Source organism: Blennius ocellaris (genome assembly GCF_963422515.1).
Source record: "Blennius ocellaris genome assembly, chromosome: 23".
Classification (NCBI taxonomy): Eukaryota; Metazoa; Chordata; class Actinopteri; order Blenniiformes; family Blenniidae; genus Blennius; species Blennius ocellaris.
Window position 1 is genome coordinate 11,785,408 of NC_137672.1, and position 24,070 is coordinate 11,809,477.

At 40.4% G+C, this 24,070-nt stretch overlaps 1 protein-coding gene across 1 annotated transcript in view; it reads right to left on the minus strand.

Annotated features, from left to right (window-relative positions):
- Positions 1–440: 440 nt before the first annotated feature.
- The window catches only part of LOC308147107 (adhesion G protein-coupled receptor L3), a gene marked incomplete at its 3' end in the record, with an annotated part of 169,030 nt that continues 145,400 nt past the window's right edge, over positions 441–24,070 (minus strand). Inside the window, exons 16-23 of the mRNA XM_080519188.1 lie at positions 23,517–23,583; positions 20,783–20,874; positions 12,061–12,229; positions 11,364–11,489; positions 8,960–9,056; positions 4,208–4,333; positions 2,696–2,713; positions 441–1,390 (exon numbers count right to left, since the gene is read on the minus strand). Of these exons, the coding sequence (XP_080375314.1) occupies positions 441–1,390; positions 2,696–2,713; positions 4,208–4,333; positions 8,960–9,056; positions 11,364–11,489; positions 12,061–12,229; positions 20,783–20,874; positions 23,517–23,583 (1,645 nt within the window). The remainder of the gene's footprint in view (positions 1,391–2,695; positions 2,714–4,207; positions 4,334–8,959; positions 9,057–11,363; positions 11,490–12,060; positions 12,230–20,782; positions 20,875–23,516; positions 23,584–24,070) is intronic.

Genomic DNA, 24,070 nt, shown 5'->3' on the forward strand with positions numbered 1-24,070 from the left:
TATTCTGGTGAAGTCTCTGGTTCAGACTTGGGGGGCTATGCAGTTCTCCTTTTGACAGTCAGACTATATCTGTGAGACCTAAAAATCCTGTGTAGAGTAATTGTCTCTTTTCACAACGAGACAAAACACACCAAACCACACAGGGTTTGTGGGGGCCGGGGAGAGGGAGGCAGCGACACAACATCAACATCCTGCAATGTCTAAAGAAATATAGTCACACATTTAGCCCCCCGTTCGCAGCGACTGTTATCCTGTTTGTGTCCAGTGACAGCAAGAGTTTCTTTTCTTTTTCTTTTTTCTTTTTTGCTTTGCCTCAGTCTTCGGGACACAGAATAAGAAGAACGGCTACCACTGCCAAAGACTGATGGGACAAGGAGACATGTGGGAAGAAAAGAGGGCTGCTGGGAGGGGAAGGGGTACATATTGGAGGGGGTTTGGACCTATAGACTGGTGACCAGGTGCGAGGGCTCCTGCTGGGCCTCCTCAGGAGATACATCCTCTCTGTTGGGAGGCACGATGAAGCCATCGCTGCTCCCTCGCCCAAGCTGGTAGTAGGAGTGCAGCTGATGGAGATGGTTGCGGGAGCCCAAGTTGGGCATGCTCTTGTAGTAAACATCGTCTGAGCTGGCCTCTGGGCTCTTGGCGTCACTGCCTTCTTTGGAGCCGTCGGTGGACTCTGCGGACACGTCAGGCAGGCCGGGTAACATGGGCATGCTGGTGTAGAGGGAGTCTCTCTGGTGGTTGTGAGTCGGCGACGAGCCCTCGTCCTCGGTGTGCTCGTTGGTGAGTAGTGGAAAGAAGCTCTCGCTGTTCTCCTGCGGGATCCTCCTCCGGGATGAGGAGGACGTGGTGGCTGAAGAGAAGGGATGATGTGGCAGCGGAAGGGGCGGCGGCACCGACTGGTGGAGGTGATTGTGAAGGTTGTCCACCGCCGGCAGGGACGGAGGCGGCCTTTGCGGCAACAGCGGGGCATTTGACTCCTCGCGTATCAACTCCAGACCCAGGCCTTCGTCATGGTGTGGACCAAAGGTGGAGTGGTCGTCCAGGCTCAGCGCAACATTCATACCCATCCCCACTCCCAGGCCCATCCCGTAGCCGCTGTCCTTGCCACCGTTGCTGACGTTATTGACGAGCTTGTTCATAAGGTTTCGGTTCTGCTCTGTCGAGCGCTCGTGGGAATTGTTGAGGTAGGAGGGGATATAATTAGAAGTGAGCTCTTTTAGGATCTTCTTTTCCAAGGTGGTCTCCTTGTGGTTGTAGCCCCGATCAATGATCTGGACGCAATCACTCATGTACTCAGCGCTGGCGATGCTGTAGCTGTTGCCATGGTTACCATTCAGTGGTAGAGTATCCATGACACTTGTATCCCGGGCATTGTTCAGGATTCCCTCTGGAATGACAAACACAGGTTGGGGAGGGTAGAGTGGGCGAATGAGAATGAAGAAATCTGATGAGACATAATTGCCACCGCTAAATGTCAGCCATTTTTACAAACACAAATTACACCCATCAAATACCGGAGCCTTTTTATTCTGAAATAGGTCCTGACCCTTACAGCTCTATAAAGTGCACTTGGAAATAAAAACCCTACAGTATCTGGATGAAAACCAAAGGGACGGTAATAACGATTAGGCTAATAGTCTTCCAACATAAATGTACACTTACCTTGTTCAAAATAAAAAATAAATAAAAAATAAAAAAGATCTTTCAAACTCAAATCCATATAACTTGTCATTAAATCTAACCAAATATTGGTGGTGATGAAAACATTGATATACAGCATGTGCAAAACAACACAGCACAACACAAGCCTCAAGCACCGCACAGGAAAAAAACAGAGCTCATTCAAACAAAGACAGTAATAAAATCAAAGCCATGCACTGAAAGTTAAACACAAACCAGAGCAACAGCAGTAAGACTAGACCCCATCCATATTGTCCCATGTGAGCGTCGCGATATAACATTATAAAGTAAAACAAAAAGAAAACTAAATATTCATGTGTATTATCCATGTGAACATGACTAACGGCCGCTCTGAACATGAATTAGTGAATATATTTCAGATTCAAACCTCAGTGGAAAAAGGGAGACTTTTTACTTTCTCTGTAGTGTAGACATGTCGCCTTCATATTTCATCAACTTAACTCGACTATCAACATCAAAGTAAATATCAGAGGGTAATTCAAACTGGCCCAGACAAGGACATCCAGCTTGTTAAAAGTGTCAAGCCCGAAGTCTGACCTCTTCAAAATTTGACAAGTTGCATTTTTCAGACCTTCAAGAAGTGTAGCGACTTCGTCAAAGTGAAAGGCATATAAAAAGATATATCAATGGAAAGAATGGAAAGAAAAAGATTTAGGTACATGAACAAAGGCACACCATGCATCAGTTTATACCGACGTGCCTTCTGAAACGTTAATGTGAATCCACACACTGCCTGTAACTGGAGAGTAATATGAATGGGCCACTGGGTATTTACTGTAAAAAGCATTAAATGTAACTAAACAGTGCAGGGATGTGACCCCCCCCCTAAAGATCTGCTTGCGATAGTGAGGGGCCTTTGTCACAAAAGAATTGTACTACTTCCAAAGGGAACGACATAGTATTCATTACTCCTTTGTCAGCATTGAGTGAAAAGAAAGTAAAGCCAAAGTCAATTACATTTGATAAGCAATGTTTAGTTTGACTCCCATACTTGTCTCTCTGTAGGGCTCTTTTAGGGACAGCATGAGGGAAAGGAAAGAAGAAAAAAGAAAACACAATAAGCATAACAGTGACAGGTAGAAAGAGAAATGTGCACATACAGTATGCTGATGACGAATCAAGAAAATGTATCTGGAATGCAACTGCTTAATGTCACCATGCAAACTCTGCAAAGAGAGAGCCTCAACACTTCAAAATTCACAGGAAAATGTGTTTTTCTTCAAGATCGTTCAAGCAAAATGTTGCGGAGTTATGTACACCTCAAATCCACAAATAAATCTTTTGATGCATTAGCATTTACATTCTTCCGTGTATTTGTTTTCTCTCATCTTTGGCAATGTAAGTGAATTATAAGACCTCCATCAAGTGTTCCAACACAGTTCTTGTGTTGCATACATAAATTATCTACTGATCAAAGATCTGCAAGAGTTTTCATCTCAGTTTCACACGAGTTCCAGAGTTTTATAGACTCACAAAGTTACAGCAATTTCAGATTGACTGTGGCGAGCTGGAATAAAATAATAAGTGCTGCAGAAAAGGAAAAAAAAATGCTTTTCAACTGTCAGACTCATATAGGAAAAAGTGGATGTCTTGCTCACTGATCTGAGATGGGTTTTTATTGCTCAGATATAATATTTATCATGGGGTAATAGTGACCAGATTAAAAGACAGTTTCTTAAAAACATGTAAAATAAAATGCAGATCAAATTTTTCAGGTAAAAGATTGCGGAGTATGGGTTCTTAGCAAAGTCTTAGCAAAGTGTTACCATAGTGATCAAAGCACTTTAACCCCCTGATTATTATTCTAATGCTCCACCCGCAACACAACTGACTTGCATTTTAAATTATTTTATCTTTTATCACAAATCGACAAGGCTTGATAGTTCATTAAAACCAACTCAAAAGGCCGAACTGAAAACAAAGAGACAAAAGACATGGCACACAAGCTTCACTGACAACATTTGAGCACAGTAAAAAAAATTTAAATAAATGAATGGTGATGTATCTGGCCCCCTGTGGCATAACTCTTTTTTTTGTTTTTAATTTCAAAGGATTTCTTCATTTTTATAAATTGGCCAAATAGCCAAAAGCAAGTGTGACTTCTGCAACGGGATTGCATGCCCTAACTCGAAGCCAAGATACACCTCCAAGGAAAAAAACCCCACAGAAAAACAGACCTGCAGGATTTTTATGATAAAGCTATACTTTGTTCAGAGATACAAGACATTGAGAGCAGTGTTTTTTTTTTCTCTCTCCCTTAATTAAAGCCCCGTAAAAACTCTCCAAGGTGAACGCCACCATTTCAGCTTAATGCTAGTCTATTAGTTCCAAATCTCCAGACGTCAACTTTCTTTTAGTTCCAAAATGAGAACAAAGATGTGTCACCTCACAGTTTCTCCAGGACCAGATATGAAGAAATAAAAAAAAATTAAAAAAAACAAGCAAAAAAAAAAAAACACTGCTCACAGCTACAATGTTAAAGAATGAAAATAAGCTTGCACACCTTGTGTGTTGTACATGCCCAGAGGGTTGTTATAGACTGCCGATTCCCCAAGCAATGTATTATAGGGATTGTTAGTGCCATGAGGACGTAGGAGTGCATTAGGTATAAGATGGTTAGCCATAGCCCCTGGAGCAGCCAGACAGAGACAGAAAAGTGTAGAGACAGAGAGAGGTGGGTGAGCAGATAAATTGAAAGATAGAGAGAGAAAGAGAGAACATACACATCAGTTGGGAAGATGCAGCTTAGCAATGACAGCCATTAACATTCAAATGATCACATGTTCTTTAATGTGGAGGGTTTTAACTACATGAAAAGTGGCAGAGCTGAACTGACATGGCTAATGGCACCAATGGAACATGTGTTAACGGCACTGTTAATGTCGGCCATTAGTAATTCCATTTTGTGCTCCACGCTCAGGCGGCATATCAGTGTTAGCAGACATGTATATTACAAAGAAACCAGCAGCATGGCCAACACAACACAGGTACTGTTGAGTTTCAAAAAGGACAAAATACAGTCATCACTCAATACAAGCGTTAGCCTTCGGGCTCAAAATGATAAAGACATAAAGGTTGGTTTTCTTAAATCATGGTTTGTCAAGGTCTACATTTTTAATAAAGATAAACATAGGTTTTATATTTATTTCAGATGGAATGATTCATTGAAACTAAAAGCGTTCAGCAATATTAGCGACTGTTCCGCTGTTGCATTACATTCAAGGACACTGAAACAAACCCGGCATCAAGGCAGAGGCACAGAAATCTGTGTAAGCTAAGAAGGCAAAGGAGGTAAAGCAGAAATATGCAGGGTTCCAGTGCTGCTACGGTTGTGGTACGTCTCACTAACAATGGCAGATGTTAGAAACAGCTCTGTGGATTAATGTATTCTACAATCTGCCAATCAGGTAATAAAAATAAGGTGGTTGTGGCAATGATTCCTGATTCATCATGTGGGGGGGTGGGCATCTGAAGGTGTTATCAACGTTTGGGCCAGCAACCATAATGACTTCCAATGGAAATTATTTGTTTGGGGGACTTTCTCATCTAATCACAATTAGACAATCGTAACAGCAACCAAATGTAGGATTTGAACAAGGCTTTGGAGGATAATTTATGCACCATAGTTTGTAAAAAGCTGAATAATCCCTGAAAACTTTCAGCTGTTTTAGCTGGAGAGTATCACAATGATATTTGGCTTAATTTCCCTCCCAAAAATACCAAGAATTTAACACAAAAATTATGCATCAACATTCCGCTCAGTGATGTCAACTCTGAAGCCTTTGACTCTAAACTCACAACAAGCAACAGTTATTAAATCGAACGATTAACTTCATGGCTGTCTCATTGAAATATAATAATGTCATTATTGATGCCAATCAAAATGAACACATTTTACCACCTGATATGCACAATTGAATGGTTTTGAAGGTGAAGGCCATTCTACTTTTTTTTTGCTCAGAAATACTTCTTATACTATTATAATTTTATTTCACAGCCGATTCTACAAATTTGTATTACTTCAATTAATCCCATGTCCCACTATCCCATTCCAAAACAGTGCATTATGAAACATAAATATTATCGTCACTGTGCATTTAAAGCTTATTTTATGTCATTTCTTCTCAAAATTCCAAGGAAGAATGCATGCTGGAAAATAATTATGTTAAATATATTTTTGTCCAAAAGTCTGGGTAAAACATGATACATTATAATAGTGCAAATGAACCTTATTAATGATTAGCTCCTCCACATCTTATACTTCTTTGGGTGAGTTTATGAGCAGACGTTTCCTTTAAGCTCTTGATAAGAGCATTGGAATGTATTGCAATGTCGTTAGTGGAAATGGTCATTGCAGTGCTGCAGCCTCACCTCCTTCTCATATACACCACAGAGGCTAATTTTCAATTCATGCCATGCTTGTGTTCAGTTCCTCGCTGCCAGGAACTCAGCCGAATGACTCATCAGTTTCCCATCCGTGTGCCAGCGCACCAAAGCAACCTTCGCAGTCTGAGCACGGTGATTAGCGGCAGGTTTGAAAGCTGCAATCTCAAACATGAATGGTGCCGATTCCCTAATGTTTGTTTTTCCTTCGCTGATGATAAAAATAATTTATTTTTTCCAAGTGTTTGAATACATTAGGCGGAATATCAAGTGTGCCGAAAATATTTTGCAAGTCTCGTTCGTTTCCTGTTTTCAAGAACCCCCCCCCCCCCCCCCTTCCCGTCAGCCTGATGTGATGCTATTATTTTTAAAGAAGACAAAATTCGAGGCTTGTGAGGGCGATACGTGCATGTGCATCCAGTATGCATGATGCCACAGTGGGTAAGCTACTTTTATCTGAGGTACGAGTACACAGCAATTAGATCCTGGGGCGGATTGCACTGTTCTTCTCTCATGCTCCTAATCTGTCACACCAATTGAAGAAAGTCGTTTTACTTTATTTTTTTTACCTTGCGAGTCATCTTCTCAGAAGTTGGTCATACTCTTGACAGTGCTTTAATTGCACAAGTAGCTCCCATGTTGGTTGGAAGAGCCTCCTAAATTAATTTTATTTTAACAGAAACACTGTTGATTTAGTCTTGTCTTTTTTTTTTTTCATTGGAGTTCGCTATTAATTAGGGATGCTCTCATTTCGATCAACGAACATAATGCTGTTGTGATTTTTAAAGAAAAAAATAAACTGTAATTTGTTGTTGCTGATACAGCTTTTCCTAATTACAGTGCATTCAATAAACACCAGCTTCCCTTTTTGAATCCCCACAGTGACAGATCCCCACCGTGTATTGTGTCTGTCTAAATTGGACGATTACCCCCCCAAAAAAAATCACACCGACTGTGCAGCTATGGCCCCGAATACTGGGATAAATCAAACGTGCTACGCTATCAAGATGATTGCATGACTGCTCTGAAGACGAGTGGAGCGAGAGTGTAGGTTGCAAGATCAGACTTGTAAGTGTGGGGTTGGGGCTGGGGGTGGGGGGGTAAAAAGGACAAATCAGCAAGAAATGTTTGCTCCTCGATGCATAATTCCTTAATAACAACACGGGAGCTGACATAGATGAGTGCAATGCTCTTTGTATCTGTTTCTTATGATACTTGTGCACTCTCCAGCGCACACACTCGAGTCCATGTGGATGTTTTTTCTAACACATTCAGCCTGGTAAGAAGCCACTGGTATGAACGTGCATTAATAATTCCCCCCTTTGTTCTTTGTGGAAAATCTGTGTTAGATTTCTTCCTTCAGCTTGTGGACCCGTGTACCCCACCTCCCGCCCCGATCCAGCCCGCTCCGCAATTGATAAGGGCCGCGTCTGTTGATGGCGCTAAGCTGAGTGCCTAATTATTGAGATCATGACACTTCCTCACTGTGTCGAACATTAATCCATCATTGTAACTATGCATTAGCGTCGACACAAGCAGGAGCCCAGAGCGAATTTAGAGAGCGAGCGGCGTGGAACTCGAGCGCTCCATCATGAAATGTGATGACTGGGGGAAGAGTGTCGGGGAGAGATGCCAGCGAGGACGCCGGTTTGCTGCTCGGTGTCAGATGAAGTGTTGTGTAGAGTTTTTCCTGTACAACCTGAGAGGCTCCAATGTTAACTCCATTCACTGTCAAATGCATTATGGTAAAATACTTTTTATTAACGTGCCCCTGAGAGAGAATCCCTCTGAATTGATTCTCAGCTTGTTATTCAGCACTTTCCTGAGACCATGCCCAGTTTCTGTTTCAAAGCTTTTGCAGCCAGATGGCACGGTATTCCACTGCTCAATGGCAAGGAGAGATAAGGAGGTGCTTTCAGCACATTCATCAGATGCACTAAAACTACAAGTTTCATTTGGAGTTTGATAAAGTGCATGGCAATCACTTAGTAGCTGGTGATATCTGTGACAACTCATACTTTTCTGGTAGATACTCAAAACAACACAGAGCCCACTAGCCCTCCAACTTTCATACTGCTAATACTTCATTTAAGTAGTAATTGTAGATTGAATCCCAGACTTCTAAGAGCTATTTTTAAGATAGTATAGTGAATAGGTGCTTGGATCCAACCAATAAAGAGGATTTTGCGCTCATTTCTAAACTGTTAAACAGAAATATCTGGTAAATATTTGTATATGTTAAACAACTGTAGTAACTTCTGTTGTATTCAAGCAGATTTTATTACTTTAATTGATCTCCATTACCCCTGTAATACAATTATTAAAATATTTTAATATTCATAATAAAATATATGAACAATGATATTTCCAAAGATAATTCTGTGAAAATCTCTGCTGTGAATCATGATGCAATAGCAGTATTTTATACAATTAAAAACCATTCTAATCAAAGCACAAACACAGATGAAAATCCTGAGCAGTTTTGATAAATTTCTTTCCCACAATGTCAAAACTTGAATATTTGTTAATAATTAACTGTCAAGTAAGAACAAATAAAAAGCACATTTAACTTTAGAATTTTAATTATTTGGAGCATTTGTGGCAAACTTTCGTGAAACGACTGCTTTCCCTTGACTTGAAATGTTGGATCAAGGTTGGCAGTTTGAAAGCTTAGCTTTTAATTGCTTTTAATTCTGTAGAGCCCTTGTGTCACATGAAGAGGAAAGCAATTATAACTACAATTTAAGAAAATACTGTTGCTTTTGTGGGACAAATTTTTTTCTTCTTCTTCTCATTAGTCATAACGCGTGAGGTGAAGGCCAAGGTCCTGTGGAGTCATTCAAGAAATATTTTGCTGCATGACATGAAGTACCTCTGTTGAGTGATGCCGAGCTGTTGATGTCGCCGGTCATGAAAGAGGACTCGGACTGTTTTCTGACTGTGTCATTCCACATTCTCCGGATGCGGCTCTGCGGAAACAAACAACATGCCAAAGCAAATCAGATTATTCACTCTGACTGCTGTCAGTAACACAACATAAAAGTCTACGCATGGGAAAAGGGGAAAAGAAAAAAAATAAAGAAAAAAAATAAAGAAATAAGAGTCATCCAGACAAAAGCAATTTCATTAGTTTCAGTAGATTTCTCAAGCATAAGCTCACCTCCCATAACCTCAATGAAAGGTTGATAGACAGGGAAGCTTGTTTTGCATTCAAATTTAGCCCTTAATCTCCAAAACCCAGTCTGGTGTAGGGGTAAGTAACCTCCAATTAAAGACAGGCATGAACACGGGAATAGGTCAGTCAATAATAAAGTCATCAGTCAAGCTCTCTGAGTTGGTGTCTGGGATTGCAAAAGCTCAATTCAGGAGGGTTCATCCTGGTTAATCATGACAGAGTCCCACGGGCTGTTGCACAAGCTAAGGGTCTGAATATCAGAAATGAATACATCCTACTCTGTGGTAAAAGGCTTCACAGCTAATTTCATATTTGTCAGATATGGATAATTTTGGATAGCATATCTGTTCATGTTTGGATGTATTCTGACTTACAGGGATGGAAATACTCACATTTGATTATGTTTTTGTTGGCCTTCTAATTACGTAGCTATCATTGTGGATTTCTTCGTGTGCCTTGGCCCAACAGCCAGCAACAACATCAAGGTTCCCATCTGCATCTCCCTCTGAGGATCTCTGACTGGATGCTAGTTACACGGTCCTAGCCCTATAAATCTACCCAATCGATGAGGTCAGCCGCAATCTTAATTAAATAACGCTTGTTCACGTTGATGAATTAACAGCGCTCAGCCTCACACGTGCGTGCAGAGTTCTCCTTGGCTGTGGAGGGATATTAGGACATTTCCGGCGTGATTGCTGTAATTCCATTAATTATGCTGTGTCCTTTCACCACAGACTGAAGGCTTGACACTACTGTAACAAGCAAGTTATTGTGGGTGGGATACCCAAATGCAAAATGTAATATATTAACTGGTTAAAGAAAAAAAGCTAAAAATGTTAGGATAGCTGTGGCGATAAATGAACCAATGCCTTCAAGACTATGTTTTCCCTCGTCTGTCTTCAATACCTCATTTTTTCAGCATAAATAAGGTATTGCCACTGCAATCCCCATTAAGTGAAATTAGAGCACCTGTCAGAGTACCTCACCTAATCTATTCCTGAAATCCTCCACTGGCGGGTGACATTTAGACCGGGAACATGTTTTTAATTCATCAAAGCTTAAAGCATTTCTCACATCAGAAATGACATCGTGTCAACCCCGATAACACACAGCTCACACATTTTAACAGCGATGTCTACTGACACAGACGATCTCATCGGCATGGTGCACCTCATGCTGTCCCCAGAAGATGAAAATGACACCGTCATTTCGTCTACTTTTTTTTCTAACCAATAGAAACTTGAACCACTCATTGCCGATGGGTTAGAATGTACTTTGCTGATTACACATTCATTTAGAAGCCCTGGAGTTAGCAATAAACAACCACATCTTTCTGAGTGTTTCCATTCCTGTCTCGCTCATAGAAAGCGACTGAGCATGAGGTTAGAGCCATCTTGTCAAAGCACTGTGTATAATTAAATGCTTTGATCTGTATGCAGAATCCAGCTTGTATCGTGGGCTGCCACTGCATGCTCCACTCCAAAGTCTATTTATAATTGAACACTGGAAGGAATTACACTGTTTGGAATATGGATATGATGTTCAATTATGGTGTATCATGGCAATTCATCCTATATTTCATGTCAACGTGGGAGGAATCCATTAACAATTTACTTTACAAGGCGACTTACCACTTGCGTACAATTGACATGTGTTGGCGGGGACAGTCGCATCTGAATTTGGGAACAAATTTCTCACAAAGGTGCAGCCGACTACGTCACTGCATCACTGTGCAATAAATTGCAGGCTGACACTGTGCACTTTAAAAATATTTAGTTTAACAAGCACTACATTTTACCGTTATCACCTCCAGACAAGGACATAAGTTTCACTTCTTCGAAATCTATCACACACACAGTCGTTGATAAAAATCTATTTTTTTCTCCCCCTTCCTCATTTGTTCTCCGAGGAAATGTCATTTTGTGTATTATTCAAGATCAGGTCCGGATGGAAACTCAGGGAAAACATTCAATCATTTCCGTGATTCCGATGTAATCCCATACCAAAAGGCATGGCTTTAGAAGAAATTATTCAATAGAGAATGCAAAAATAAACAGGCAATGAAAACGTAAGGTTGGGAGCATGATAAATGTCCTTCAACCTGTGACCCTGTGGAATATCGTCCTGGAGCGCGGGAGGCGGTGCCCTTCACCGAACCGATGGAGCTGTCCACACTCTTCCCACTGCAGCAGTGAGTACGCAGACACTTGCCATACTCTTTACGCACCTGGATGAAATAAAGCACAAAGACATACAGCGTCTCGCTGAGTTTGTCTATTGTATGTCTATTTAATGATAGCTGATATATAAATAAGAGTTTTTAAGCAGTATGTAATGTAAGGCATAGCTTTTAACCAGGAAGTTGTGGCATTCAATATCAGTTAATAACAACAGATTTTGAATTGCATGGTAAAATATCTCGTGATAGTTGTCTGTCTTCTGGAGTTTATCTAAATGCTGATCATGGACTCTGCTGGGTTTGTTTTCCTGTCTTTGTTATAAATTGTACACAGTTGTTATTTTTGCATGAGAACAACAACAACAACAACAACAAAAAGACACCCCAAACGATGATCATGCATTGCTCAGAAATTTTGGGTGGATGTGCAAATGAGGCATCTTAAAATTATTATTATTACAATTTTTTTTTTTTTTACTGACTTCTTACATGCAATATGTGCTTATTCTACAAAGTATAAAGACTTTAGACAAACATCTATATGATACTCCAATCCCTCTTGGCAATCGCAGTGACTGAGCTTAAGGTCACATACCGTCCTCTAATAATAGATCCGTACCTTCTTCTGCAGCACACAGTGGAAGATGAAGATGAACATCCCCTGCAGGGAGTTGAAGATGGTGAAGAGGTAGGCCATGACCACCGTACTCTCATTAACATACATCAGGCCAAAGGCCCAAGTCAGCCCCAGCAGACAGAGCAGGGCGATGGCACCAATCACCCACGATCTGAAATGTGAAGAAATTGTTCTTTTAGACACGATTGAATACAAGTTGCTCAGTTCAAGGTCATTTGTTGGGTGAAATGACTTCGGAAAGTCACGTTCAATGGAAATACTTTAGAAAATACATTGACATCGGCAACTTTAAATATGCGTTTGTCGAAATCTACAAAAAGCAATCAGATCTGTTTCAGAATACGGAAGAAAAGGGACAAAATGGAAGAATGGTGAAATTCATTTTTTTCCCCAAATGATTCTACTTTATCTAATTTGGTTCCTGATTTCAGTTGTTTTTGATAATGATGCTGACTACTTGAAATGCCTCCGACGACCATAAAAATCCTCATAAGTCGATGAGAGTTTTTTTAAATTTTTTAGACAGTCTGTAAATTCCTACTCAAAAGCTAAGAGTATTACTTAAAGTGCTTAAGGACAACCAATATTAAAAATGAGTGACCCCATCCGTGCGTGGGCACACTACATTGGGAAGTGGTATTTTACCTGCAGCCTTTTGATATTATTATGACTCCTTGTGTGTCAGATAGGTGAGTTGTGAGTTGAAATTAATATCAGATTCATCCAAAAGACCCTAAATGTACGAGGATGCATGTACAAGCTTCGAGCATGTACAATACACAAATTCAGCTAATGGCATTGTGCACACTGTTTAAAGTAGTGTCACCCTGTTCTGCCTTTGTGAACATATGAAGTGATGAGAAAATTAATGCTTGTATCGGCAAATAACACAAATGAACAGGCCAGCATTTTGATGATGTACATCAAATTCTTAACAGGTCAAAGTGGGACTGAGCATAAAAGTAATTTATATCACAAAACATTTTGCTGTAATAATGGTGCAGACCATTCATGAGTAATTTACAAGTAATTACTATTTGTGGATGACAGTCGTTTATATGCACATTAGTTTCAGATGGATAACTGAATCGGAACCTGATTTTTATTGAAAGTTAGGTCTGTCGTAGTCATTCAAAACTTTTTGAGCATTCAGTAATTATGTACCTCTTCAATATGTTGTTTTTTTTTTTTTCGAAAGAAAAGCAGTCAATTGTTGTTCAACAATTTTTTTGTGTTAAATTCAGCCTGTTGTATTTATTGAAACAATTTAGCTGCCTATCATGGAGTAAATTTAGCAGTTCAGGCGACTGAATCACCATATTTTGTTGTCTATTGGCAATTGCCTTAATAAAAACCTTGTGTTAACATGACTTTTACAGTTAAATTCCTAGATCACTCATAATAATAATAATAATAATAAAAAAAAATGGTTTCATATTTAAACATGTTGCACAATTTTGTCCATATTAAGTTTTAAAACTCCACCCAAAGTCATGAAACCTCATCGGTTTGGTTAGTGCCCCTATGTTCTTCACTGAAGTGGATGCTAATCTCTACATTGCAGTATTAATGTATCTGTACATTGCACTGTGATGGCACAGGTGCCATTTAAAACTAATCTTGCTTGTCACATCTGTGGGTTATGTGTGTCTAAGACCTGAGCACTGTGCGCACACTAATACGGCCTTCAACATGACTGAGTGCTTCGCCATAAATCATGTTAATGATTCAGAGAGGCAGCCAGATGGATTTGGGTGCTGATTTGCTCATGTGAAGGAGTAAATGAAAGATGGCGTTATGGGGGAAAAGGAGCCCTTCCAATTTTGTCTTACTTGATCTCAGGTTCATAATCCTGATAGCTGAGAAATATGAGAAGAACAAATTCAAACAAAGAAAAACAGAAATAAATCAGATCAGAAATGACAGGGAGGTGCAAAAACACGACAACTGGCTATAAATACCACACACATGTTCAGACATAAGAAGGGAAAGAATGCACAAAGAGGGCAAATGGATGACTTTGGTAGTACAGACTGAAGCTCCATTCACATCCAGACATCAAGAGCAGACATTCATCCATTTCAGGAAAAGATTAGTGAGGGACATACAAGTGCTCACAATAATTATCCCAGTTCACAGAAGTATCGAGGTACTCTCATAAATGCTGGCGGACCTTCACATTTAAGCAGTTATAAATGGGCCAGGTGTGCGGGAAAAAAATAAATGATTTATGAATTCACCAGGGCAACCATTAAACATAATTTTCCCAGGGCTGTCTTAATGACCTGGCGGGAGAGGTACTTCATCAAAGCGATTGGCCCCAGATTGGACACAGGAACACGAGAGGTGGGCGCAAAAAAGGAGGGAATATTGTCCTCTATCTAGTGGCAGTTTGGTTGGAAGGATAGTGGGCAATTGGGATGCAAGAGGTCATAAGAAATACAGGTGGAAGGACAGGATATGAAGAGGCTGCAGCACGCATCAGCACATGGCTTATCTTCTCCTGGACTTATCAGATTTAAAAAAACCAAAACAAAACAAAACAAAAAAAACTGGGTAATTTGGAAGGCTGCATGGTAGCAGCCTCCAGGCATGACTCCTGACATGACATAGCAGTCACTGAAAAGCACAACAGCTCACTCAGAAATGAAGCAGGTGCATTTTGTAGGTGTTTTATTGTGTCAGGCTTGTTGCCTGAAAGCTACTAATACAATGTCACTTACTGATGTTCTCATATTCTTCGCATGATTAGGTTTAAAATTGTTTACGTTAAGCATATTAGGCAAATTAAGTTCTGAATGTTTTGAGTGAATGTGTATTTTTCTTTTCTTTTTTTTTTTTTTTAAAGAATTTGAGCAATTTAGGTATTTAGATGCATCTGTGCTTGTCACGCAAATGAATGATCCATCTCAATTGCTGGTTAAAATAGACAGACAATCCATCCATGAGTGCTGCAGCTGAATGTTTTCAGTCCCAGAAAGCTGAGAGAAGCTATATTATGTTAATTGTTGAGCCAAAATGGTAAAAAAAAAAAAAGAAAAAGAAACTGAGCAATTCTGACTCTTTGGACTGTGGCATCAAATTACCTGTTTCCTTCCAAAATGATTTAATTTGCTGGAGGTGCCATTCACAGCGTTGCCACAGATCATTTATGAATGAGATTGCAACGGGTCAATTCAATCCTGTTTTACATCTGCATGAAGATGCTTGGTGGGATGTTCCTGCTGTGATCATCCCAACAGGGTGTTAATTATTTAACTGGAGGTATCCTCGAAATGCTAATTGCCTGAAAAGTGTTGAAGACATTAACCGTGGGAAATTTTTTGATGACAACGGAGACGGTCTTGTGCATTGCAGCATTTGTGCGACTCATTTTAAAGCTTCTTATCGATATGAACCCATGACTGGATTCACTATGTTGCAAATGTGCTGTGCGCAGAGGCAAGGTGGGTTCGTCAAAAATCGCAGCCTTGCAAAAGTCATGTTGCAATGCATGAATCACAGGGCAGTGGCAGCCGCTGTCTCCATTACGGGGTTGAAGACGGAAAAAACACATCAAACACAATATCAATTCTACTCTACACCCGCTACTGCGAGATGTTGCATCTTACCAGTGCCATTCTACAATAACACATCCATCATAATAACGGTAGCTAAAATGAGGAGGGGAAAGAAAAAAAAAAGAGAGAGATGGGAGATGAAAAACAGAAAGATGTTAAAGATAAATACGGCATAACATAAAAAGGCAGGATATGAGTGCTAATCAAAAAAGAGAAAGAAAAGGCAGAGAGGGGAGAAAGAGATACACAGCAAAAGAGAGATGAAACATTCATATTAAAACAAGGCAGAGTGATGAAATCTCAACAGAAAATGTGACATCAAACCATGAAGAGGAACCAAAAAGCAAAAAAAAAAAAAAAACGAGACAAAAAAAGTCATACCTCATTAAACTATGCTAAATTGACTTAATTAACCACTGGTATCATGATTATCACCTTGATAAATTATCTTGGGGAGACACACATGCACAATTTAAGGCAATGATGGGTGAAAGGCTGATGCTTTGAGGTCGTTTTGTGCCACTCGGTCATGATGTTGGGGTTACAGTGATTGCTCCAACAAGCTCAACACATATCTGACTGTAATATCTGAGCACTGAAGGAAACAATCACCAAATGATGTGCAAAACAAAACATGTTGGAAATTACTCTTCCATGATCCAACGCACTCACACACGCAAAAAAAAATAATCCAATTCCATATATGTTCTTGTGTTGTCATGTCAGGCTTATCTGTTGAAACAACTTCAGATGAATGAGGGCTGACAAATGCTTATTTCTTAAAATCTTTTTTTTTTTTCTTTCGTGGAGTTTCCAATGGTCCTCTGAAACACCGCAGCGTGTGTTGAAGCCGGTGGTCAGGAGGTCAGTTGCTTGGTACATTCAGGGGAATGCAGTGTTATAAATCACAAGACACTGAAAACCCCCAGCAGTCTATATATATATATATATATATATTGCAAAACAAACTACACAATGCATCTTGCTATAACAAAGATAGGTGGCCAACATGTATTCGCAGACATGAAAAATGTTGGGTCAATATACCGCCTTGCAAAGGGAATGCGTCTTTGTGGGCCACAAACTTGCATTCTGGACAGATTTGACGGAACCGTTCCTGGAGTTTTAATATTCAGAATATTGTTGCTTTGCTCGGAGATGTACCTGCAGTTCGTGGTCGGAAGCTTCATCAAGGAACTCTTTACAGCAATCTATTTTCAGGCCGAGGCGTCTGCATACACAGGGGGGCTGGAGACTCAATCAAGGGGGGAGTCTGTGTGGGCAGCAGGTGGTGCGACTCATAGTGGCTGCTCAAGATTGGTTGCACGTATTTACTTGCACATATACACATGTCACTGTGTGAACATGCTGTGCACACGCCTCTGTTTCAGAAGCTATTGTTTAAGCTCACAGCTTATTTAAGAAGATCTGCTGGTGGTCAGAACACAGACTGTGCGCACAGCTGTTTGTTTTCAAAGGAGAGGAAGGACGCAGGCAGCAGGGACAGTGTGCTAAAACAACATGACCACAGCAGGAGTTGTCAAGTCTGGATGAACACATGAATATCAACAATGCAGTTGAGTATCAAAACCTAATTTTAACTTTGCCAACTGCAAGTAGCATTTCTGGAAGTAACAAGGACAAAAACAACTTCAGAATCCTAATCCAACAGTTACTAGATGACTTGACAGAAACTAATATTTCTATGACAGCTTCGTCCAACTTCAGGTCAAGTGCGCTTGAGCCAATCCCATGTTTTTGGATTACACAGGGAGAACATGCAATCTCCACATAGAAAAGGAGCAAGGAGACAGTCGTAACAATTAAAACAACAATATAATAGGAAAATGCAATTTTGCAATTCACACCAAGACTGAACGGGCTGAATGCAAACATCAGCAGCGCTTTTCAGTTAAAGTCAGGTTTGTACTGAGTCTCCATGGTACTGCTGTAGCAGTGCAAGTGACGCATTACACTTAATCAGGCAGTACTTTGTTAATGTAGGGACTTGTATGGACATAAATATGAGTTGAATTCTTGGAATGTGTTACACTTGCTGACACCATTTTGTATTTTAATAATAAGTAATTATAATTTTTTTAGGGTAATTGTTGGGTTATTTTTGGGAATAAAGAGAGTCAATGACTTAGTTGTGGAGGGATTGGAATTTTGCTCCCCCTAACATCTAGGCCACCACTGTCCCAGAGAGTCTTATTTTTCTTCACACTTGCTAAAGTTATTTGCAAATTAATGCATGTTTCTTTGTTTTTTTGTAAGTTAAATAGGTTAACCTCCTGCTGCAATATATTGTGCAATCTTGTTAGCACTCTTGCCTCATAGTTCTGGATTAGATTCCATGCATTTATATGTAGCATTTGCATGTTGTCCCTGTGCATACAGGAGTGTCCTTGAATTTGTTTGATGTCCTCCAACACTGCACATTATTGACCTTTATTTGGCGTGCATGAATGCATTCCTTTAAGTTAGCTGAGACATTTAGGAAGTTACCAAATATGACAAGCCCAACAAGGGTGTAATTGAATAATATGGAAATCCCTGACCTGTAATGCAAATGCTCATTTATGTTCTTTCTGAACATCCATTGTCAACAGCTAATAAAGAGAGCAAGGGTTGGCTCGGCAGCATCCTGAAAAATACTTCTGAAAACCCCCCCCAAAAAAACCACATTGGCACACTGTGGCCTGACAAGGCACAACCACGGTCTGCTATATTGGGTCTGCTGAAGATTGTTTTTTATGCATGTATCACTTGGCAGAGAGGAATGGGGCAGACAGGGGCCACTGTGCTGGGACACCACCGGTGATGTGATGCCACAAAAGAAGAAGGAGGAGGAGGAGGACGAGGATAAAAAAAAAAAAAGGCCATAACACTGGCCATAAAGCAGACTAATGTGTCCAGAGTGGCTTAAAAAAAGTGAGGCAGACAGCGAGAAAACAGAGCGCACACCCTTATCCATCATAGCAAACAGGCAGCAAAACAACTTTACACCATCTGCAGGAAGAGGCTGCCCTGAGTCCTGGTACCTGGAGTCTCTGTCAAAGACAATGACCCAAAAGGCTGTGTCATTTGACAAGGTAAAGGAAGCTTAAAAAAAACCCACAAAAAAACTTTTCAAACTCTTTTTGGGTATGAAACTTTTACAAGTGTAGTTGAGCCAGTATACGAGATGAAATGATTCACATGAAGAGAAGTCTTTCAGAGGAGCAGAACACAAGTCCAGAAAGAGTTGCACCCCAAAAGTAAAACATGATCACATGACCTGCAATGTGAAAAGGTGTCCCTCATACTGATAATACTCAACCTTAGGTCTATGTGTTTTTATGTTGTCCAGTTGCTTCTTTGGGTTTAGGTATGTTAAATGCACTGTGGTGACTTAAGATGATGAGTCCAGAGCAACAATCCTGCACTGGATTGGCAAGCAACATGAATTACATAACTGATCACAGTCATATTCAGAGCATTTGCCTAATCTTTTAACTCCTATCATCTCACTGTTGAGAAGATTTGGCATGCATACTCCATCTAGCCATAACCCCTTGATCACATGCAGACAAATTTGATGTTGACAAACCCTGATTAGTAAATTGACCGCAAAATGACCTATAAACCACAAAACCATAAAATCCAAATGTTTCCATTTGTTCCAGGAGGCTGATCTGTAATCTAATGTAACATTTTGTTCTCTTTAGGCAAATATTGGCCTATAGCTTCTTTAACGCACATTATTTCTTCAACTAACGCCCAGAGAACAGCTGCGAGAATGATATTTTGATATCAACGTGATCGGTGCTCCAGCACTGATTGCTCAGCTCAAGGTTCACTATGGGGTTATATCCAGTGATAGCTCTAAAAAAAAAAAAAAATAGCAATCCACAGAAGAGTTATAAATGTGTTGTTCCTTTGATTGGCGTTAAAAAAAGTCTGATTAGTCATTTTTACACACGAGATTGGATCCTTCGGTGTACCAATGTTCGCTCCCAGGCCTGATGTTTGATGCACAATATCTACATTTACAATAAAACTACCAGAAAGCAGCGAAATGGAAAGTTTCGTCTGCGACTAAGTGATTGCTTATGAGCTTATGACATCGTCTTATCAGTGTTGTTCAAAATGCACAGTAGTCTTGAAAATGTGTTAGATATTAAAAGTTGAAATTTTCTTGGACAAAATGGCAAAAGTCATCACTCATTGGACATTTTTGCCAATCTAAAGCATTAAAATCATTAAATATCACAAATAATGCATTAGAACTGAGGCTTGTCACAATGTAATTTTCTACATTCCATATCTTGACAGTTATGATTCACTTCCTCTGCTCTTTAAACGATAAAAATTGCAGTTTCCCAAAGACTTTGCCTGCACAGGGACATTTCCTTTTATAGTTTGTAACAGCTGAAACTTGACAGTAACAGTAACTCCCTGAAGAGCAAATTTAAGTATTTAAAGATTTAGTTGCAAATTGTAAACATCAAAGAAAGTTTGCATCTCAGTTAAAATCATTACTGTCCCTCAAGCATTCACATTATCAGTAAGAAGTCAGGCAAAGGCAGATAAACAGCCTGAAACACACACACAAAATGAATATTCATGGGCAGCATGTTGACACGGAGATAACACCAGGTCAGGTCTGTCAGATTGTCTCTTGGCCTTTTCCCGTGCAGACAACAGCGTTTCTCCAGAAAATGATGGAGACGCAACAGAATACCTGTTTGATTTTAACCCGGGCTGACACAACCTTTCAGCATAATGGGAGACGCTTACCTTGCAGGCTCACACTCCCAGCCCCTCGGGTTGGGCGTTCACAACCTTAAGTGCTTTTAATGAGGTTTCAAAATATCAAAAGAGCGACGAGACAGGGCAACCCGCCTGGAAGCGGGAGGCTTGAACACAGTGCCATCAGAAAGTTGCTCTTACACCGTGGGGATCATTAAAGTGAAGGAAACAGACGGCCAAGTCGCCTTGCACTGGGATGCGGTTCAGATGTCTAAGTGTGTTTGGTGGAAGCGAGCCTGTCACAAGCGTGCTCGTACTCCGGCATTCCTTCCGCTGCTACAAAAAGCGTGATGAGCGGAGCTATTTCTGAGCGACTTTAATGGATATCGGGGTGACCTGAGTGCTCTTACTTGATGTTGTCCAGGCAACCAGAATCTGGTTTCAAGATGGCTGTGTGATGGAACATCTTGTAGAGCGCGATGCCCAGGAAGATCACATTGAGCTGCGGGTGAGAGACAGACACAGATTCACACAGGGGTAGGCAGAGGGAAAGAGAGGGGGAGAGGGAGGAGGAGGAAGCCTGTGTGTTTTCTTCTTCAGTTCCATTCATTTTAAATCAAGGCACTTTGTAGCACAAAGCTGGAACACTGCAGCGAGACTCGGTTTCCCACTTTGCCAAACAGAGCGCAAAATCCTATGAAACCTCTGTGGTGGTACAACGGCCTAAACAGGGACCGGTGAGACAAGACAGCTGCATACTTGTATGAGGGAGACTTTCCATCTGACTTACTCACACTTGTCTCATCATATTCACACTTAGAGGCAACCACAGGGAATAACTGCCACTGCAGCTGCGTTCTTTTTTTTCACATTTTTGTAAAAGGAAAAAAGAACAAAAACAACATGAAACATGGTTGGCATTTGTTGAAATTCCAGTAGAACACCAGGAAAACCTTTCATCTCATGTCATCTGCTTTGCAAGTTGAGCTCATTAAAAAATGTCAAACCAGTATTTAAATCAACTATCTGCTTGTGTTGATGAAGTTTTCATAAAATGCAAAAATCATGCATGCTCATTTTTCTACCATTCTAGTAACATTCATGATGGAGACTGAATTTTAGAAACACCCCTTGGTACATCATGGTGCAGCAGTACTTTGAAGAACCTCACAAATAAAAATGCTGAAACAATTTGGATTAAAATTTGTAAATGCTGTTTTGGAGAAGATTTTGTACAGGCTCACCTAAAGCAGGGGCAACTACTATAGCTGCTTGTATTCTGGAAGTTATTGTGGAAAAAGGAGCTTAAACCAGAATGATTGCATGAGCAGGTAAGTTACATTGTCAGTAAACATATGTTGACTCAGCATTGGTGATGGATATTCAATGAGGATTCCTGCTAGAGTTTCAACGCAATAGCACCGAACTGTAAATTGATTTTCCTTTTTTGTTGACGTCAGTCTTGCAATCCAATCTGGTGTAATGTGATGACATATCAATTTAGTCACTCAATTGAAATAATGCAATTAATGCTGAGAAACTGAAGAAAGCAGTGTATCAAGTGTTTTGTTTTTTCACTTCACTTTTTGTCCTTGCATTTCAGTAAGACTTTTAATGTCATTGACCGGTCTACAAACATGCAAATACAGCTGAACTATATTGCCATATGAACACATATACTGAGCTCTCTTCCTGCTGTGGCTGTTCCCTTTGCACAGGTTGTTTTGGAAAAACACACAGGTAAATACAACTGTGAAGCAAATGCAAAAGTTCTCAGGGAGCTGAACTTTTGCTCGTTTGCCAAACAGCTATTAATGAGCCAGAAAAGAAGAATATGCAGTCATATGAAATAAATTGAACTTAAATTAAATAGAGACCCTGTAGTGTGTCTCATTAATTTATTTTTCTTTGTTTAACCACAAAAAAAGAAAATGAGTCATTTCTAGAGATGGCATGGGGGCCTGTTCTGAATGTCTCCTCAAAAATTACAGCAATTAGCATAATTTCACATACTTTCATGCTGCTTGCAGGTGACATTCAAATAAAGCAATGGCATAAATACAAATAAATCAGTTTCCAACAGCTTAAAATGCATCTTTGACCAAAACCTTTATCAAATTCATAGGGGCAGAAATATATCTGAGCGTTCTTGTTTGTTGGTCGAACAGAAAGCGCATGACTCATGATGAATACAGAGAGCATTATGAGTGATTACTCCAAACTGGAGCATGAAAGTGCATTATGAACGTTTGGATTTGGCATCCAGATTGTAGCTGGGGAGTGAAAGATGTTTTAAACAATTTTTAGGGAGGATAACACATTCATTTTTTTTGTAGTTCTTTTGAGGCAAATAATCATATTTGACAAGCATATTGTCAGAGATATTTCCAAGCGTATGTGCTGATACCCAAAATGTATTATTGGTGGCTGACTGGTGTCGTGGAAAATTCGAAATGGGTGACAAAGCAGTATTTAGTGCTTGGCACTGGCATAAATAATTTCATGAACACCAGTGTTATGTCTGATTTAAAACAGCTGGATCAATAAATGAGGCGTTATGTTCTGAAATTAGGGCTGTCCTAGTTGGGAAAGGAACAACACGTGTGTGTGTGTGTGTGTGTGTGTGTGTGTGTGTGTGTGTGTGTGTGTGTGTGTGTGTGTGTGTGTCCCACTCCTTGCATACTAAGTGTATATGTGGACCCATAGCCGGCTGCAAGGAGGAGGATGGAATGAGGTAGTGGAGTACGAGTTGGAACGGGAACAAAATCAATCATAATCGCAGTGCGGATTACTCCAACACTGCATACTGAGCAGAGTTCACTCTCTCTTCCCCCCTTTCTCTCTCTCTTTCTCGCACTCCCCACCCCCCCCCCCCCCCCCCCCCCCCCCTCAAAATTGTCTCAGCCGGTGACTGCAGCGGGGTGACAAACTAATATATTTTCCACACCCCTCATTCGTTTTTCTGGACGGCTTCGGGCTCGGCGGTGGCATATATGTTCAACAGGGCAGAGAGAAGAGAGAGATAGGAACTGGAGAAAAAAAAAAGGGATCTCCATAGACCATTTAAGCGACGACCCGCAGGCTAAGTAGGGTTAATGAGCAGGGAGGGGAAGGGGGCGCGTTGAGGGTGGGGGGCAGGCTTACCATAATTATCAAGGTTGCTGGTCCTATGAAACTCCAAATGAAGTAGGTGTCCAGGCGAAGCCAGCAACTGCAATGAAAGTGATAGAGCGAGAAGAGAAGGAGCGAGGGGGTGAAGTCAGAGAGAGGGGTTGGAGTGTGCGAGTCGAGAAAGTGAGGGAAGAAAGAGGGGGAGAAAGATTTGAGGTTATGGCTTCATACTCCTGCTCAGAGGATATACATCAAGTGGGAGGCTGGAGTGACAGAGGAACTGGCACTTCAAAACATGGATTGCCATGAGTGGCTTAAAGAATTATGTCCATCAGTAAAAGATCTGGGGGAAGAAAAGGGGATTTCCGTGTCAACGACAGCCATAATGACGGGTTTTCATAGACAGAACAGGTGTCGTATTCAACGTAGAAGTAGCATGAAGCCGAAGTAGCAGAAGATGTCACAGTGGCTAGAATTTTGCTCTTTTCCACTCCAATTTGTTGGATTAAGGTGGCAAATTAGCATCACAGATGATAATTTATGGATGATTCAATTAGCTGTCAATTGAATTCATACTGTAACACTGC